Below are 18560 nucleotides of genomic sequence, written 5' to 3' on the forward strand. Positions count from 1 at the left end.
TCCCGGCTTCTCCTGCCGAGATGCCACAGTCCCGCTTGGTGGGTGTCAGCTGAGACCGTGGTGGGGTCAGGAGCTCACGGGCGCCTCTCTTTCTTCTGAGTGCTCCGCAGTCATTTGATGATAGATTCACTTAGGCCCAGTGCGTGAGCCACATTCGCCTGAGTTATCGCCTAAGGTTGCAATAAAACTTGAATTTAAAGTCCTTTAAAAATGCCTGTTGAGCCTTAGGAAAATAATGAGTAAGCTTGCTGCGTAATCAGAAAGTCCTCATCAGAAAGCCATACGCTAAGGACACAGTGAGAGCGCTTGGGAGGAGAAGCAGCTGAGCCGAGAGCAGAGACTGGCTGCGCATCCCTGGCTCCCAGCGTGGGTAGCCTGGGCTGCTGAACTGGGCCCCCTCCTTACAGCCACGGCCAGGGTCCCCTCCATCACCGCCAGCCCGAGGCCCATCCCACAGCTGATACATGCCGTGTGCTGTTCCCTGGCCCCTGACCCCCTGTGACACTGGCCGCGGCCTGGCAGTTCCAGCCTGTGCTGGTGGCATCCTCTGGGGTCTCTCAGCTCTTCCCTCTCGGCCTCCTCCAAAGCCAACGCCAGTCCGGGGCCGGAGGGAGGTGAGGCTCTGGAGGGAGCACAGGGAGGGTTGCAAGTCTGTGGCTGAACCTGCCGGCCTCCCCTCCTTTCCAGGGACGATGCGACGCATAGTCTCCATGTTTCTCAGAGTCCCCAGCAGGACTGGCCCAGTCATGCATGGTGGTGACCTGCTCGGCAGCACTGGTGGCTTTTCTTGTTTTCTCTCTCTCTTACTTTCCCACCCCTTTGCTTCTGTGTCCAAGATCCCCCCCAAATAAGTGACCCCAGTCTCTGCTCTCAGAGGATCTCAAACTGCTCTTATGGGTTGGGTGTCTATCCTTCCTGACCATTTTGCTGTGTGTGTGTATGTGGGTAAGAGAGAGAGAGAGAGAGAACCTATTACTCTTTTGTATGTGTGTATATATAGTTTTTGAAACTTTGTTTTAAATCAGTTATGGGTGTGCTGGAGTAAGCCTGGGTCACATCCACCCGGACCTCCCTTCTCCATCCTCCTTTGATGTCTCTCCAGGTGTTTCCCCTGCTTCCTGTGCTCCGTGTTTTCCTCTTGACTTACTCCCTCGTTTTGATGGAGCACATCCCTAGTAGTTTCCTAAATAAGAACGGACGTGTAGGAGGTACATTTCTAGAGACATGTCTGTTGAGGTCTTTCTTCACCTGCCCCCTGGCTGGATAGAATATATTAGTTGGAAACCATTTCGTTCTGTAGTTCAGAGGGGTCGCTTCTTTGTTTTCTGATTCCACGGCTGCTGTCAAGCGGTTCAAAGCCATTTCGATTCCTCATCCTTTGGATGCGACGTGATTCTGTCTCTCTCCCTCCCTCCCTCCCTCCCTCCCTCCCTCCCTCCCTCCCTCCCTCACTCTGTCCCCAGCGTTCAGAGAGCTCACGGTTCTTCTGCTTGGTGATCGCCCTTCCTTCTGCAGGCTTCTATCTGCGTGGACTCTCTCTCTCACATCCTTCATCTCTGGGAGATTTTTGTGATCATTTCCTCTTTTAAGGTTTTTCCGTTTCTTTCTGGAATCCCATTTGCCTGTGTTGAGCCTCCTGGCCTGGTCCCCCTCTCATTTTCCTCTACTCTGCTTTCCATTTCGCCCTCCTTACCTAGTCCTTCCCTGCAGGTGGTTTGAGAAGCATTGTGCTACGTGTCCCACCTCACCCTGCCTTCCCTTGCTTTAACGTTCTGCTGGTTACTTTTGTATCTTCTAGTGTTGCTATAAAGCTGAAGGCCTAAATTCTTGCTTCCGGAAATAGTCAGTTTTGTTTATTTCCATTGAGGTCAGCCTGGCTCCTCTTCATACATTTTCTTTGTTGCAGCAGCCCGAAAGGCACAATCAGAATTCTTCCTGCGCTTTTGTTTGAAAACTGCTGTCTCTGTCCTGTCTCCACCAAGTTTTCTGCTCACTGTTTATATCAACATTGGGAAATTATCTTTTTTCTTCTATGAAGCCCCTCCCAGTTGGCGTTAGGCTTTCCTGAAGATGCTTCAGTTCCCTTCACTCCATTTGTTCAGCTTTGTCTTCTAGGTAAGTCGTGCTTTTCTTAGATGAAAGGTGCTCATCGTGGCCTGTGCCAGCCAACCTCCACACCCTCCTTTGTTGCCTTTGTAAACTGCATCTTTATTTCTAAATTCCGCCAGCTATTTTTTTCCCTTGAAAAAAATTTTCCCTTTTCTCTTCTATACACTCCACATACATTTCATAGTGGTAATGAAGCAGCGATGTTGCAGCCCTTAGAGACAATATTTGGGGGGAAAAAAATGGAGAAGAACATCAGTTTGTTCCAATTCCATATGACTTATCTTTATTGTTTGCCCTTGTAAAACTCCCATCCATTTTTAGATAGCTTTATTTTTATTCCCAGCAGTTCACTGCAGTGTGTTTACATTTACATATATAATAGTCATTCCAGGCAAGCAGAAAAAACCCAAAACTTTCTCTAGTCTGTTTTCTAATTGAGATCACCTGTCTCATTTATAAGTAAAATGAAGAAACCGTTATTGAAATCAAGAAGAAAAAAAAAATTGCTAATCAAAGATGAAAATGTCAGTAAATGAAGCCATCGCCTTTTTCTCAATGGATTTTTTAAACCAGCTGGCAGCGGAAGCTGGTGGGTCATAAGGCTCATACTTGAGGCTCTGCAGTGAGTGCTGTGGGCAGCGAGGGGCCCTGTCTGCTCTCACCATCTCCATAGTCTGGAGTATTTATTCTTCTCGGTACATGTTGTTGCGATTCCCCTTTCCTTTCCCATTTATAGTGCATCTTCCAGTTCACAAAAATTGCATTTATTTGAAGTTTCTCATTTGCAAGAATCTGGCTATAATAATTCAGGTAATAGTGCAGTCCCTATGAACTGACCTTCCTTACTTGGAAAGGCAGTTTTCTTGTGGCAGAGTCTGCAGATGTCACGTTAGCCCACCGATGCTTCGATTAAATGGCCCCATCGCTTTCTGCAGGATCCCCTCGCTGGTGAGATTTCTTTTTGATCTGTAAGATCTTTCCACCCACATTTTGTCAGTACTTTTTAACTTTTACTGCCCAGCCCTGCAGTTGAAAACAGTCATGGATGTTACAGGTTTGGACGACTGAAAGACTGATGCTTACAAACTCTTGGGGTTCATTTGGCATTTCACACAGCCAGACACGAGTGTCCAGAAGAACACATGTCATCATCCTCCTGGTTGGCAGCATCCCTCACTTCTCTTCTGCAGCAGCTTCTCAGGTTTTAAGAGCTGTCCAGGACAGTTTTAAACGTTTCCAAAGTTTAGCTTTGAATCATAAGTTGATGTGTTGGATGTCGTTCTCTAGAGTAAATAAGTAAATATCCCTTGTTTGAGAGGAAGAAGATACCGTAAACCCATGACATTTTGCTACAAGCTAAGGTCCTAAGGAAAGAAAACTCATGCCTTTGTCAAGATCTAATTACCTAATGGCCATCTTGGTGTCAGTCATCTAATGGAGACTGTCTTTCAGGAAGTACACGGATTCAATGTCTATATTTTTTAACTTAGATGCTTAATTCTGTAGATAATATCTGTTTGGTAAAGGAATTTGTTTTCATTTCCCTATATAAAATACAGATCTATCCTTTTTGAAAGTCAGAGGTGTTCCATTTAGAGAAGTTTTGATCTGGCTTTTCTCCCATCCTCCACCTTCCCTGACCTAGTGCAGCCTCAGCCATTGTCCCCTGTGAAGGTGATCATTGGTGCAGATAATCCAAACCCCCAGCTAATCCTCTCTGTGAGGCAGGGTCACAGGCCCACCACTCGGGGCCACGGTCCTCTTCATACCCGGGGCGCGACCGCAGCTCTCCCCGGGGCGTAGGGCCGGGTGGACCCTGAGGAGTAACTCCCGAGGCAGGAGGATAACCTGCCAGGCAGATAGTCCCACAGGGATCATCAGGAACCCCTGGTCCAGAGAACAAAAAAGGGGCAGTGGGTCTTCCCCCCGCAGAGTCTCCGGAGCTTACCCTCTTACCCTGAATTCAGGGTCTCAGTGTTACTCAGTGATGGCCCAGTTCAAGGCCAGCCAAGGAGCAGTTGCCATCGATACACAGATGACCTTGGGTCAGACTTGAAAGGGAAGGATCGTTCTGCTCCCACAGAACGCCTGCTCCCACCCACAGGCGTGGCCGGTGGAAAGGGACGAGATCGTCATTCCGGGTTCCCGAAGCATCGCACTGCATCCAGCTCCTGGGTTCCACTAGAAGGGAGACTTCGGGATGCCAGTAATTCGTGTGCAACTGCTTCTTGATTCTCAAGTGTTTGGGGACCTGGTTCTTTAAGTGCATTGGAGCCAGGAGGTGCCACACACAGCAAGACTCTCATTTGAACGTCTCTCAGTCATGTTGGTCACTGGGAGCTGTCCTTTTCTCTCCAAATGTCAGGAACCTCTTTGAAGGTTTATATAGTGCTGGGAGGAATCATGAACTTAGAAACAAAGAAAAGAATAGGGTTTTTGGTTTGTTTCTGTTTTTGTTTTCCCCCCAGATGGCAGTTTACAGAATTTCAGTATCCAAAGTGTATCTTAAAATGATCTTTCATGCGACTGAATTGATGCAGTCTCATAATAAAACTTAAAGGCTAAGGAGTTGCTTCTTGTGGATGAGCAGGGAAAGTGATTTTTTTTTTTTTTTGACATAGAATCTACTCCTGGTGAAGGTCTTTTATACTTGGAATCTACAAGGGAAATGTATGGATTTTTATCTATGATTTGTAGCTTTTGGTTTCACATATTTTCAGAGTATCTTCAATCTCTGAATCCTGATTTATGAATGGTGAGTCATGCTTTGTGTTTTTTTTATAGAAGACTAGTGGATTTGAAACTACACTAGAACTAAAATTTACCATTTATTTAATAACATTTTCAATGGAAATGGGAATAATTCTCTTAGAAATACTTTCCTCTTATGTTCCTATATTTAAAGGATTAATTTTTGAAATTGGTGCTAAGGAACTTGTGTTGCAGATTTGCTTTGTGCTTTCAGTAAAAAGCAGTGAATAATATAATCAGACAGAAGTTTAGCCTTCGTCAAGGCTTAAGCTGAATTCTCTCTGTAACCCGTAGACAAGAGGTTTCCAAGGGGCTATTTGAACACCTTTATTATTTTAAAAAAAGTAAATTCTTACACATAAATAAATAAACATCAGTGCTATTTCCAACCATTTATGGGATAAATAAGGTCATTTTTTATGTTAAATTATAAAATTGAAATGTAAAATCCCCAGCAAAGCATTTACTTAAGAAAAGATCTTTCAGAGGATAGTTAACTTACCTGCTATAGTTAGATTTTTTATTTTTAATATGATTCTCCATTTTGAAAAACATGTTAAATCTTCCTTCCTTTAAAGTAACCCTTGAAATAAAGGGTCTGCCAGTATCTGCTATGAGGTGACTTTGGAAAAAACATTCCAGATTCTTGCTGTCCTCTACTTTCCTTTGAAGGGGAAAACATTAAAGTCAAATACCTCATGCTTTAAGCCCATGTGTTTCTAAGTATCCAAAAGAGGAGAAAATTAACATATTTGCCCATGAACTCCCAGAGGACAAAGCTGTGTAGATAATAGTGTCAATGACTTAATAAACACTCACTGTGAATTGGGCCCTGCTCGAAGCACTTGACAGACAGCAGCTCATTTAATATTCTGATCCTTAAAAGATAGTCCGGGGGCTTCCCTGGTGGCACGGTGGTTGAGAGTCTGCCTGCTGATGCAGGGGACACGGGTTCGTGCCCCAGTCCGGGAGGATCCCACATGCCGCGGAGAGGCTGGGCCCGTGAGCCATGGCCGCTGAGCCTGCGCGTCCGGAGCCTGTTGCTCCGCAGCAGGAGAGGCCACAACAGTGAGAGGCCCGCGTACCGCAAAAAAAAAAAAAAAAGAGAGAGTCCGATGAGGAAGCAGAGGTGCAGAGGCATTCGGGGACTTTCTGTTCTGATGCTGTAAGGTCCCCGCGCCCAGCGTGGTGGCTGCAGAATGACTGAGTGCCCAAGGAGCTGGCTTGCAGAGCAGAGTTGGACTGCAGCAGCCATGTGGTCTCAACGGCCGAGGCGTGTCTCCAGGGCTCTCTTCCAACCTCCCCTCCGTGCTGAGGGTGTTGAGTTGCTCTGCATCTGTGTTTAGCCGGTTACCAATCTCTTACAAAGATCCAGTAAGCAAAAGTCAAAGAACCAGAGTGAGCCCTGGGGACTGGGTTCCTCCCAGCATTCTCCCATATTTTGCTTTAACCGAACAAAGTCGACAGCGGGGTCTGTGAGCCAGTCCGGAAGCTCTTCGCCTCCTACCCCCTCACAGCTGACAAGTGGTGTCGCTTCCAGCTCACAGGTACCCCATACACTGAACTCCTCTCTCCTCCTTTGTGAGACGAAAAGATGGGACTGCTCGTGACTTGTGCTCTGGAGCAAAGCTTAACCAGCTTCTTAGTCCATGCAGACCTTGGCCTTTCTGATGTGGCCTGTTTTTTTTGTGGGGTTTCACCCTGACCTTGCTGGTTGGCCAGGCTGGGGTCATCAGGATCGTTGAAGCCGCTTAATACCCCAAGCAAGAACGTCAACCTGTAAAGATTGAATACTACGTGGACTTGAAATGCACATCCCTTATAAAAATTTTAAAGCTTGCTGGATTTTATTAGAATATGTGAACCAGACTGAGTATATTAAATTTATGAGTCCAATTGATGCAGTACCATAATAATTCAATATAATATGCTTATGTCATTAAACTCATAAAGAAGAGTCTCTGAATAGCTGTAATGAATAGTTCAGATTCTGTAATCACAGACTAGCGTTTTCACCCTGATGAATTTCAAGTGGGAGCACTCAGAATTCTATACAATATCAGGAAATAAATGCCATATTTCAAATGATTACTTATTCCAAGTATTTACTGTAAAACCTAGGACAGAAAAGAAATGCCCGCACAGACAGAATTATTATTAGAAATACAGAAAAGGTCGGAAGAGGTTGGCATGAGGCATAAATCAGAAACCAAAGAAACTTTATTCTGCTTTGACTAATATCATTTATTCCCTCATCTCTTACCTTGTTCCCAAATACGTGTATCTCGGTAATCTATCACCGAGTAATAAACTACCCCAAAACTTAGTGCCTTGAAGAAACTACCACTTTATTGCTTATGATGCTGTGGTTCTGGAACGTGGGCAGGGTGGTGGAACCAGCCGCTGGGTGGTTCATCTTTTCCAAGGGTCTCTGTCAGGTCTGGCCACTTGTGTGACTGCAATCAGATTACAGCTCCACTAAGGACTGGGCTCAGCTGGGGTACTGGAACCTGCAAGGTGACCTCTTTACTCTCGGCATTACCTCCAGTGCATTCTCTTGGTTAAAACAAGTCACAGGCTCCACCCAGAAGGCCTGGCAGGACTCCATGGATCAGAGAGAAGAGAGGCTGCCGGAGCACAGTGCTGGACCCCCGGTCTGAGACCTGGTTGAGAGCTGATCTGGGGGCAGAGCCTTCCAGAAGTGTGTCCCCCACGCTGAACAGGGCACAGTCCAGTGCTGCTGGACCACTGGCCGTGCCCCAAGCTCTGCTGCCCCACCATGAGGCTTTGTATACGCTCTGCCCTCTGCCGGGAACAGGCTTCCCTCAGCATCTTCCCCTGCTTGATTCTTTCCCACCCCTCAGGTCTTGGCATAAATGTCACCAATTCCCAGGACGAGGCTGGCTGCCTTTCCTAGTGCTCCAAAAGCATCTCATTCCCATTTTCCTGGAGCCACATTTTAATTCCTGCTTTTCCTGCCCACCTCCCTGAAAGGCCTTCGCGTTACTCAGGACGGAAATGAGGCTCGTCCGTTACTGAATCCACAGCAGTGCTGACAGGAGGAAAGCTCTCAATAAATATTTGTTGGATTCATGAATGGGGTCTGAAGAGAGGCGTCAACAGAGAATAATCCGTGATTCAGCCCTTAAAGGACAAGCAGGGTTTAGACGATGGAAGCACAGCACCAGTAAGAATGACTCTGAACCACGAGGATGTGGTACGGGCAGCCCAGGCACCCTGGAAGGGCAGGCTCCGGGCCTGTCATATTCAGCACTGGACATCCAGTACCCACACGCTGCTTCGTGGGGAGCAGGTGTGCAGTAACCGTGCAGAGGATGAGTGATCTGCCTGAATCAAACTGTCCCAATTTTATCAGAGTGTGAGGACATTTGGGGGCGTGTTGGGAAAGGAACCCAGCATCTCCACCAGCTGATCCAGTGGAGACAAATTTTAGGATTCCTAAATATTCAGAGAGAAGTGTTCAGGCTAGAACGTATGGGAGCTTAGAACTGGGAAGACTCAACGGGGTGAATAGTATCGACCTGCCCGGGTCAATTCATAACACTTGGCCCATGGTGACCAGACCTCTCTGGGGTCTAGAAATATCCCAGTGTGCCTCCCTCCAGGCCGGATCCATCTTCAGAGCCCACCAGTCGATGACGAAGCCTCCAGGTACTGCAAGGTAAATGAAACCTCTAAGTCTTATTGGAATGACAGTTGTCTTTAAGCTGCCACCATGGCTAATGACTTCTGGAAATGAGGAATGCCATTGAACTGTCTTGCCTGTTAATATGTCACAGTGGAAAGGTGGCTCAAGCCCTATTACATTTTTAAAGAACATTTCAATTTTAATAATTTCAATGGCTTTAAATTAAATTATGGATTGATGTTAAAATTCTGTAAAATGAAGAGAGCTCCACAACAATGAGATGTCCGGAAAATCATTAGGATGGCATGGCTGGGGTGAAATATTGCTGGTGTTACAGTAGGTTACAGTTACAGCCGTGAGCCCTATTAAAACGGAAACTTTCTAATAACGTAAAATGGTCATGACTTTATCCCCCTGCTAATTAAAATAGAAGGAAGCCAAAAGATAAAAAGGTAAGGTCTTTCAAATGCTTCTGAGGCCTATTCTCATTCCCATCTCTTACACACACACACACACGCACACACACACACACACACACACACACACGGGTGCACGTGGTGGTTGATTGAAATTGAAGGTAGATTCTGAGAGCCTACATGATAGGGGTGTGAACAGCCCCAGAGACAGGGACTGCGTTTACATTTACATTCACACCTTACGTTGCAGGCTTAAAGGATTTTCCTCAAGAATTTCGAGGACTTTCTCCCAATTTGAAGAGCCAGTCGTTTTGTCAGCCTCTTTCTTACAGTCGTCGAACTTGGCTAAGTCCCTTGAGATCTCAGTCTTCTCATCTGTAAACAGAGGATCCACACACCTGTCTTCCTTTTCCCCAGTGTGTCTCAGGGGTCATAGGAGCTCCTGAGCCAGGAAAAGCACTTTGTATCAGTACCAAGTACCAGCAGACCCACAGCCAGGTTCAAGGCCCGTCATAATCTCCTTTGAGCCCTACTTTTCCCCAGGCTCAGCCCTCCACACGCTGGCCTTTCTCCCTGTTCACATCCTTCGCTGAGCGTGGGTACCACACACCTTCCCTCCTTTCCCTGATCTCAAACGTTCCTTTCCTTCCAGATCCCAGACTTGAAAGGGAATCGCCGCAAGATGGGAGCGGCCACACTGTTTAACGCCCTGCTGAGCTCCCAGGTTTTTGCCTGGATGGGCTGCAGAGCACGTGGTCATCCCTATGAGCAGACTAGCATTTTATCCAGAAGTTCCCAAGTTGAAAGGAAAAACCCAGCAGAGGCTACCGGAAGGCCAGCTTTTATGCAAGTTATTCCAGAAACTCAAGTTCTTTTCCTTTCTTTCATATAGGAGGTCACACGTGAATCATGTTAATATTATGACCTTCGTCAAGCATGTCTAAAGTGAAGTAGCACGTAGCAACACATTATATTTTTCACTTTTGCCCCTTAATGCAGTGTGTCGATGGAAGTGCCAGGCTAAAGCTCTAAAATAATTGACTAAATTCTTGCTGAACTGCCCTGTGTTGCTGTAGGGAGTGTGCTTTGCCTTTCAGAACTCATTAACACAGCCAACAGACCATATTAGTCTGTGTTTTGGTTCAAAGATTAATAATGTTTGGTGGTTGTGTTTTGAAGTGGTGTTGGAATTTTAAAAATTGGCCCCTGTGTGTATGTGGGTTTGGGGCAGGAGGCTTCCAGCTGACTGCTTGGGTGGGAATGGACCTCTGGGATGCACTGACCCATCTGAAAACCTCTTAGGATTGACCTCTTCCTAAGAGAAGTGCCCTGGGCAGACGCCTTGATCCCACAACAGACTGGCCCCCCAGGAGTTGGATGTGGTGTAGATGGAAGGTTTCCTCTGATTCCTGATGGGTACCTGCCAACACCCCAGGGGACTGTCAGTTAACCTTATGGCAAACAGTAGAAAATGACTTTGTAAGCCCACCTCCTTACAAAGACCACAGACAGAATGGGCAGATCAGAAGCTCTTCTGCATCTGCCCTGAATTTCTTAGGTAAACTCTAGTTGCTCTATAGCACCAGTTCTGCAGTCTGGAAGAGGCTTGCCCCAGAGGACCCTTTGGTCCCAGCAGGCCCCGAGTGGTATCTTGATTAGCAGTTTGGGTATGAGGTACCCATCCCAGACTGTGAGTGGGGAAAAAATCACCAGTCCTCTTCCGTAAGTCAGGCAGATAACCAATCCCTGAAGAAGGGGAGGGTATTTTTCAGAAGGGAATCTGAATGCTGTTTGGGAAGGGAAACGGAGGAAGGGCAGTCGAAAAATGGCCAGTGCGCAGCAAAGCACTGTAAGGAAGATATGGTAGCATGAGCAGAGCTGCGTAGGACTCCGTGTCGAAGAGTAGATGCCTCACAGGAGAGAGGTCTCTGCCCCAGGCTTGTGTGGAACATTCACTCTAGACAACCCCGTGTCCCTGTCCCCACGAGAGCGCCGTCAGGCCGGGAAAGGCAGCATCTGGCCCAAGCAGCTGAGATGCCCAGCGCTATCGGCCTGGCCCAGTGAGCGCAGTGCCAGGAGACGGGGGTCAACCAGAGAAGAAGGGGCTGGTGGATGCTGTGGACGGCAGTCTGGTGACTGAGACCAGCCTCTGGAGTTGGGAGATGTGGGTGTGAGTCCTGACTCTCCCACTTCCATGCTCTGTGACCTCACTTAAGCCTCCCAGACCTCAGTTTTTGCATCGAGAAGATGGAGATGAAAATAGTCTCTACCTCATAGAGTTGTTGTGGTAATTAAATGAGGTAGACCATTAAAAGCTCTCAGCGTGCCTAGAACATTGCAAGCCTTTGATGAGTGGCCTCTACGTGAGAGGAGCAAGGAAGGAGCTGGTCAGCTTGGTGTGTGCATGTGGGGGACAGTCCCAAGGAGATACTCGGAGGGGTGTTACAGGTAAGAGTTAAAGGAAATAAACAACTACCTTGGAAAGAAGGCGTCAGGAGCCTGGTGGGGGGTGTCTCTGGCAATCATTGCACCCCTCATCCTTCCGCTGGTCTCTCTTGGCCTCCCCTTTGAAAGCTCATGGTCCCCTGCAGGATTTAATTTTTGTTCTGAGGGCATTTTACAAAGCACGTGCCAGTTTCACATTGTGTGGAACAGACCCACGGGGGGGCCCATCTCTCCCAGTGACTTCTGCCTCCCCCCACCCCGCTCACTGCCCCTGTGTAGATTGCCTTTAAAAAAACAATAAAACATGCCCACAGCCTGTAGAAGAAGGAGAGTTTATGAAGTCAAGGTATTCAGCATCAGTACTGAAGTATGCCTTAAAGATTAGCCACCTACACTTGATTTTCTGAAAGCATTGATAAGAAAAGACCTTATTTTTTTTTTTTTTTTTTTTTTTTTGCGGTACGCGGGCCTCTCACTGTTGTGTCCTCTCCCGTTGCGGAGCACAGGCTCTGGACGCGCAGGCTCAGCGGCCATGGCTCACGGGCCCAGCCGCTCCACGGCATGTGGGATCTTCCCGGACCGGGGCACGAACCCGTGTCCCCTGCATCGGCAGGCGGATGCTCAACCACTGCGCCACCAGGGAAGCCCAAAGACCTTATATTTTATACTGCTGGTCCAAGAGGCTAAAAGTAAAAAGCCTAGATAGGTGTCTAATATATCAGTTATTCTTAAACCTTTTTTGCCAACTTGGAAAACAACTCACGGGCCTCCGCCTCCACCATAGTTGTGCTGTTTTCCTTCTCTCCCTTCATCTTCTCTCCCCCCGCCCCTCCCCCCCATCCCCGGATCCCATCCCCGATCCCATCCCATCCTCTCTTGCCCTCTAACAGCCGGCCCTTTGCATGGCTTTGTGCTCCATTTCCTGGTCCCTCCCTTTCCCTCAGTTGCTCACTCTGAGACATCTCCAGACCCCCTCTTGCTCTGCCACTTCCCAGTTTGCAATCTTCCTGAAAGAAGATTGGGTTTCCTCTGACTTTCGTCCTCCAAGTATCTGGAGGGCTGGCAGGGCTGGAATGTTGCCGAACCTTCTCAGCGGCCCTGACCCAGGGTATTTCTCAGAGCAGAGACTCAGGTGTGACCCCCCCACCACCAGGGTGGGCAAGGGTTGCCTGCCTTGTGTGGTCCCTAATGGCTACAGAGATTTCAATTTGCCTGCTTTTCTTTCTGATTTTAATGGAGAAGATGCTGAGTGAAAGAAACAAATTGGATATTGGATTTCACAGATCCTTCTCCTGCTTTGCCCTTCTGACCCTGATAAGCCACTGAAATTCCCGATGTCCTTGAGTTTTTGTAATACTCCCCTATAAAGTGAACTGCCCTGGGGAGGCAGCTCGGCTTCTGGACTTGTTTTCACACACCAGGGAGGGCGGGGGTATCTATGGATCAACAGTAGAGGGAGAGCTTTGACAGGAAGCACTTTAATTTTCTCCCTTCAGCCGCAGGTGCTGCGGAAAACATTGGGGGCACAGGCAGCAAAAATTACTAATATGAATGTGTGTATTTAAGTATGTATTTTACATATATTTATAATGTATATTGACTGCATGCAATAGCAGCCTTCTAGTACAATGGCTGGTTTTGGACCGAGGCCTGAAGCCCTAAGGGGAAACTTCTTTATTGGAGGAATAGCAATAAACTAGACTCACCGGACACCATTATATGGAAGTAGATTTCATTACTGAAGAAGTGCAGACAAAAGAATCGAACTCATCACCCCTGCACACCCCTCTGTTCCAGTCAGTGGGTGGGCACGGGTACCTGGAATATTACCCTGCAGTTGAAACGAACAGACCACAGCTCACCCAGACAGGTGCACGAATCTCTCAAACATCACGTTAAGCAGTGGAAACCAGATACAGAAGAGTGCACCCTGTGGGATCCCATCAATATGAAGTTCAAAACCTGGCAGAACTAATCGATGGTGCCAGAAGCCAAGATGGCAGTTACCCTGAAGGGAAAGGGTGTGCAGAGGGCTGCCTGGGCTCCAAAAATGTTGTGATATTTTTATTCCAATGCTGAGCACGCCAGCGTGTTCACTTTTTGAAAAGTCATTAGGCTGTACATTCATGATGGTTGCTGTTTTCTCTTTGTACACTTCAATTTTTAAAAAATTAACTCATCAAAATCAGTCATCAAGGTTGCTTGTAAGCACTTTTCCCCAGCTCGGCAGTGTGCCCGGGATGACGGGGAATTACAGAGAAGAGTGAGATGCTGTCTGTGACCTCAGGAACCTTCTGGAAATTTAGTTCCGTCTGGTGTCCCCGGCTCCACCCCTAGCCCTTTGGGTTTGTCATTCACCAGAAGGAATTTGCTCAGCCCACCTGTGTCCTGTGGCTCTGGACACAGACTCACCCCATACATTTTAGAGCCTCCCGAGGTCACCGCAAAGATCACTTCCTAATCGCAGCATGTCTTTGACCAAGGGAGCGGTCTAGGTAAAGGGAGCCAAGGCTGCCCTGTTCTGCTGAGTGGAGATTTGTCTTGCAAGGAAAAAGCTCTTCCGTAATGCTTAAAATCAGTTGGCTCAGATCCTTCTATCTGGTGGTTTCATCGAGGTGTACTGATGCGTTCATTTTGAGAAAACCCATCACCTGCAGCTACTTCCCTGCTCTCTCTTTATGGTGCTGCCCGGGCAGGGAAGGGGGTCTCCAGTATGTTCTTTTTGCCTTTTTTTTCTAGTTTTTATTTTCACTTCTCTTTTCATTATCCCTTCAGGCTTTACTGGCCCTTCAAAGGGCCCCTGCTTCATGAACTAATGACGACAGATGTTGATACAACATCGGTTGCCGGATTTAAACACCTTGCATCCGGTTAGAATTCATCTGGAAGGCAAGCTTGTCTTGCGCTTTAGTTTGCACTTGAGCGCGGCCGTGGGGACACGGGCTGCACAGGAGCTGCTGACACGACGATTGTGCTCCCGCTTCTCACCACGAAGGGGTGTAGGTCACACGCAGCAGTGAGCTCGCTCCCTGTCCTTGTGCCAGATCACCTCTCTCCATCTTGCACAGTTAGCTGCACACGTGCATTTCATCGTGAGCGCTGGCTGGTCGGGTTTGGTCGATATTTCCTAGTTACTGTGTTTGCTGGACCTCGGGTCCTTCCAGGTCAATGTTCTCAGCTTTCCTCCCTCACAGAAAAGTCAAGGCAGGTTCTCTTTTGCTTCTCTGATGCAAATAAGTACTGGAGCGAGGTCTTCATCTTCTAGCAATTGGTTTTGGCACCTTCTTACCTCTACCTGATCTCTCTTTCAAGAGACCTTCTTGAGCAATTACCATGAGACCAGGAAGTTAGGAATATTGAACAAAGGAAAAAGAGTCTGAGTTAAAAACCCTTGTTTTCAAGTCTTCTCTCTTGGTTACTAGCCTTGCTCCCCGGATAATGGGTGTTACAGTAATAAAATAATAATAAAAATAATAAAATAATAATAAAAAGAGCTAATTCTAGGCAGAGTATGACGATAACTTATGAAGGTATTTTATCTTATGAAGATAAGGTAAAATTAGGTGACTTTGGAAACTTCTGGGTGTGGTACAAATGTTTGTCACCTTGCTTTGGTGAAGTTTCACAGGCATCTACGTGTGTCAGCACTCCTCAGTTGATGAGTACCTTTGAAGGATATGCAGTTATTGGGCATCAGTTATACATCCATAAAGCATAAAAAATTAGTAGTTTGAAGATTTTTAGAATCTGTAAATTGCTATACAAATGTTAATCATTAGTAATCCTTGTTACTGTTTTTAAGAAAGTAGCTAACATTTTCCTTAAGCAGAATGTCTTCTTTCACAGGTAAATTTGAGGTTGGCAGTTCGTTCAGGTAGCTGAATTCGACTTCCGCCAGGCCAGGGTTTCTCATCTGTGGCACTAGTGACATTTGGAACCAAATAATTCTCTGCACAGAGGCTGTACTGGGCATTGTAGGATGTTAGCTGCATCCCTGGCCTCCACCCGCTAGGTACACTGCCCCGCCTTGTGGCAATCAGAAATGTCTATGGGGCAGATACCCTGGCTTGGGGACCACTGTTCTAGGCCATGTTTCATAGTTTTTTTGTTACTCAGAGTCCCTAATTACTATGTTTAATTTGTGACAGGATTTATACTTTTTAAACCAACTGAGACAGTAATAAAGATTCAGGCCTAAAACTGCTCCCATCCGTATTTTCTGTTATAGAAAACGTTTGCCTGACCTGAAATATGTGAACTATTTCTGTGTCCTCTTTTCCTTTAACACATCCTGCTGGCACCCATGTCTGATTTCAGCCCCAGCATCTTGGGTCCTGGTCTCAGACGTGCTTTGCCTGTTTGATGCCAGAAGAGGCGGCCGATGCTGTGACAGACGTGTGCAGGGGGGAGGGGCGAACACGGGGTTCAGAGCAATTAATCTTAGCAACAGCTTCCTGTTACTGGTGATCATAGGATTTGTAAAGGGGTCTGCAAATATCAGTGCTTGCTACGGACCCTCTCGTCCCCAGTATTGCTTTTCCTTTGGTTTACGAGAAGGATCCAAAGCAGAGAAAGCCTGTGCCCTTTAAAAATGCTCGTTTAGCATCGTGCAGACCGCTAGCCTTTTTGTTCTCCTCCTAGTTGCCTTTTAATGAGTGATTTGGGGGGGGGGGATGACTTTATTAATTAGCAACACTGTTGCTGGAACGCAGACCCCAAGCCCAGCCGCCACTGCCCAGCATCCCTCTGGGCGTTGTGTGCAGACAGGTCCAAGCTGTGTCCTAGGAGCCAAGAAGCGTCACCTGCACGCCGGGCACCATGGCTGCTCCCCAGGTGGGTCTGATGGGGCAAAGGCGGTGGCGGAGGGTCCCTGCGCTGTTTCTAATGACAGTGGCAGCTCCTCCACGCTCCACGGGACGTTCCTCCCCCCGCCCCACAGTGTCTTGACCGTGTTTTTGCCTCTTGTCTCTTCCCCAGAGGTACCTCAGGGACTTTTTCAGCGTGATGCTCCAGTCAACGACGTCCCCGCTGCACATCGACAAGGTGGGGCTGACACTGTCCAAACACACTGTCTGCGAGTTCTCGCCGTTCTTCAAGAAGGGCGTCTTCGACTACAGCAGTCACGGGACGGGGTAGGGCCGGTGATGGGGCCACGCCACGCAGTGCCTTCTCGTCCGAGCGGCCCCCCAGCCGGGGGCCTGGACCCCTCACCGCTTCCTCCTAGTGCCTGAGCGGAGCGTGGGGCTGGGGGGCCGGGCTGGCTGACGGTGACCTTGACGGCGGCTGTCCCTGCCCCTCGCGGGTGCATGTGGCCTTCTCCCTGTTGTGTGCAGAATCCGTCCCCATGGCTCCATCACCCTGGGCCCCCGGGGCCGAGCCAGCCTGGGGCTTCCCGAGGTGGGTGGCTGACCACACCTCCCTAATGACTTTCATCTGGTTTCCTCTTTCACCAAAATACACTCTTATTTTTTTATATTCCTTCCATGTGGCTGGCTCCCAAGAAAAGCATTTTAAGTTATTTCATTGTATTTTGCTTTTTCCCCATTTGAGTCTGAACTTTTTACATAATCCCTAAGCACTGATGTTTACACAGAATTTCATATTCTGCAAAAGGGATTTTCGGTCCAGTCATGACTGGAGTCTTCCATGCTTGACGCATTGGATGTAGGTGACATCAACTTCTATAAATCCATTCAAATAGGATATTTGTTAAATCTTGAATATTCAAGAAGTTTTTCCCAAATGGCGGCCGTGCACTCTCAAGCTTTCTCCGCTAAGCACAAAACGAGCGCCTCGCTGAATGCATATTTTTAAACATTTTGTTCACATTTTTGTTACTGAATCTACTGGATCTTTAGCTGAAAGACTAGAATTTACTGTAGTTTATTAACGATCCCTTAAATCACTCAGGACTTAATGTAGCATCACACATCTGTGTACAGTAAAACTGCTTTGTTTTACTAAAGAGAAAAATGTGAGAAGAAAAAATATATATGTGGTATATATTGAAATGTATATAATTCTGCCTATAGATTTATATATGTACACACTCCTGTATGATAGTTATATCAAAATATGTAATCATTCACTCCAGATTTATTAAAGGTATTTGTTTTTTCAAGACTTAAATTGAGCTGCTATCAATATTAAATGAAGTTATGGAATCTACCCTGTAGCTCGGTTTGAGTTTGTGACATGATCGTTCTTACTGGTCTGTTTAAAAATTTATCTAACGTTCTTGGAAACATACATAATGTATAATTTAGCATTCCTGTAGTAGAAGATGCCCTTATAGCTATGAATGAAATCACAAATGAATGGGTAAGAAAACATGCTTGCATTCAACCTTCGAGAATATGCCTTCACAACCGAGCTCTCCAGTCTGAAAAGTATATTTAAAGATGCAATTATCCCGATAAGGGGGTAAATTATTATTGTACTAATTAGATATCATAGTTTAGCGTGAAAAAAATGACGGTTTTTTTGTTTTTTTTTTTTAAATTGCTGCAGGAAGACTTGCTTTTGAGTGCAGTTGTGATTACAGGGAGAGGTTAGGGGTAATTACTACTAGAGAATTTAAACCTAGAGATTAAAGGATAAAAGCTGGAAGATAATTAACCATAGGTCATTTATCTAAAAGGAGTCAAAGCTCTGAAGATTGTCCCTTATTAGCTGAGTAAACGAAATGGTTTTCTTCAACTGAGCAGATAATCTGTCTCCTGCCCTTTTGGACCCGTATCCGAGGCCAGGCTCCTGGCAGGTGTTTTCACTAGAATCACACAGGGCACAAGAACAACTTGGCAAGAATAAATATCTGTGTGTTTGTAGGAAGCGCAGGAATCGGAAGATTCTTTGATTCCAATCCTCATCTGAGGTACTTAGTATTGAGTTGGGGGTTCAAGTACTGGCCGGCTCTGGGTAAATCCGGCTGTAACACACGGGCATCATCTCACCTCTCTGAACCTCAGTCCCCATCTGAGAATCACACTGTTGCACAAGGGGACCTCTCGGTTCCGATCCAGCCCAGAGTGACAGGCAGAGGGACTGTCACCAGTGTGTGGATGCGAACTGAAAACTTCTGATCGGACTCAAACAGCACCTTAATCTGAGTAAAACTTGAGGGAGTGTTGGCAAGCCAATGAAAAATCTCCTCTAAACAAGGAATGGGATCCCTTTCTGGGATGAAGAGT

The 18560-nt window shown here is 46.8% G+C and overlaps 1 protein-coding gene across 2 annotated transcripts in view; it reads left to right on the plus strand.

Annotated features, from left to right (window-relative positions):
• LOC113626476 (kinesin-like protein KIF16B) overlaps nucleotides 1-17545 on the plus strand; it is a 280843-nt gene extending 263298 nt beyond the window's left edge. Inside the window, exon 26 of one of the 2 annotated variants that reach the window (XM_027118145.1) lies at nucleotides 16348-17545. In XM_027118145.1, the coding sequence (XP_026973946.1) occupies nucleotides 16348-16506 (159 nt within the window). In that variant the 3' untranslated portion in view covers nucleotides 16507-17545. Of the gene's footprint in view, nucleotides 1-14145; nucleotides 14862-16347 lie in introns of those variants that run through there. The other variant, XM_027118146.1, reaches the window with a different exon arrangement.
• Nucleotides 17546-18560: the final 1015 nt, after the last annotated feature.

The sequence above is a fragment of the Aethalodelphis obliquidens genome, unplaced genomic scaffold (assembly GCF_003676395.1).
Source record: "Aethalodelphis obliquidens isolate GAN/ISIS:26980383/991018 unplaced genomic scaffold, ASM367639v1 scaffold18, whole genome shotgun sequence".
Classification (NCBI taxonomy): Eukaryota; Metazoa; Chordata; class Mammalia; order Artiodactyla; family Delphinidae; genus Aethalodelphis; species Aethalodelphis obliquidens.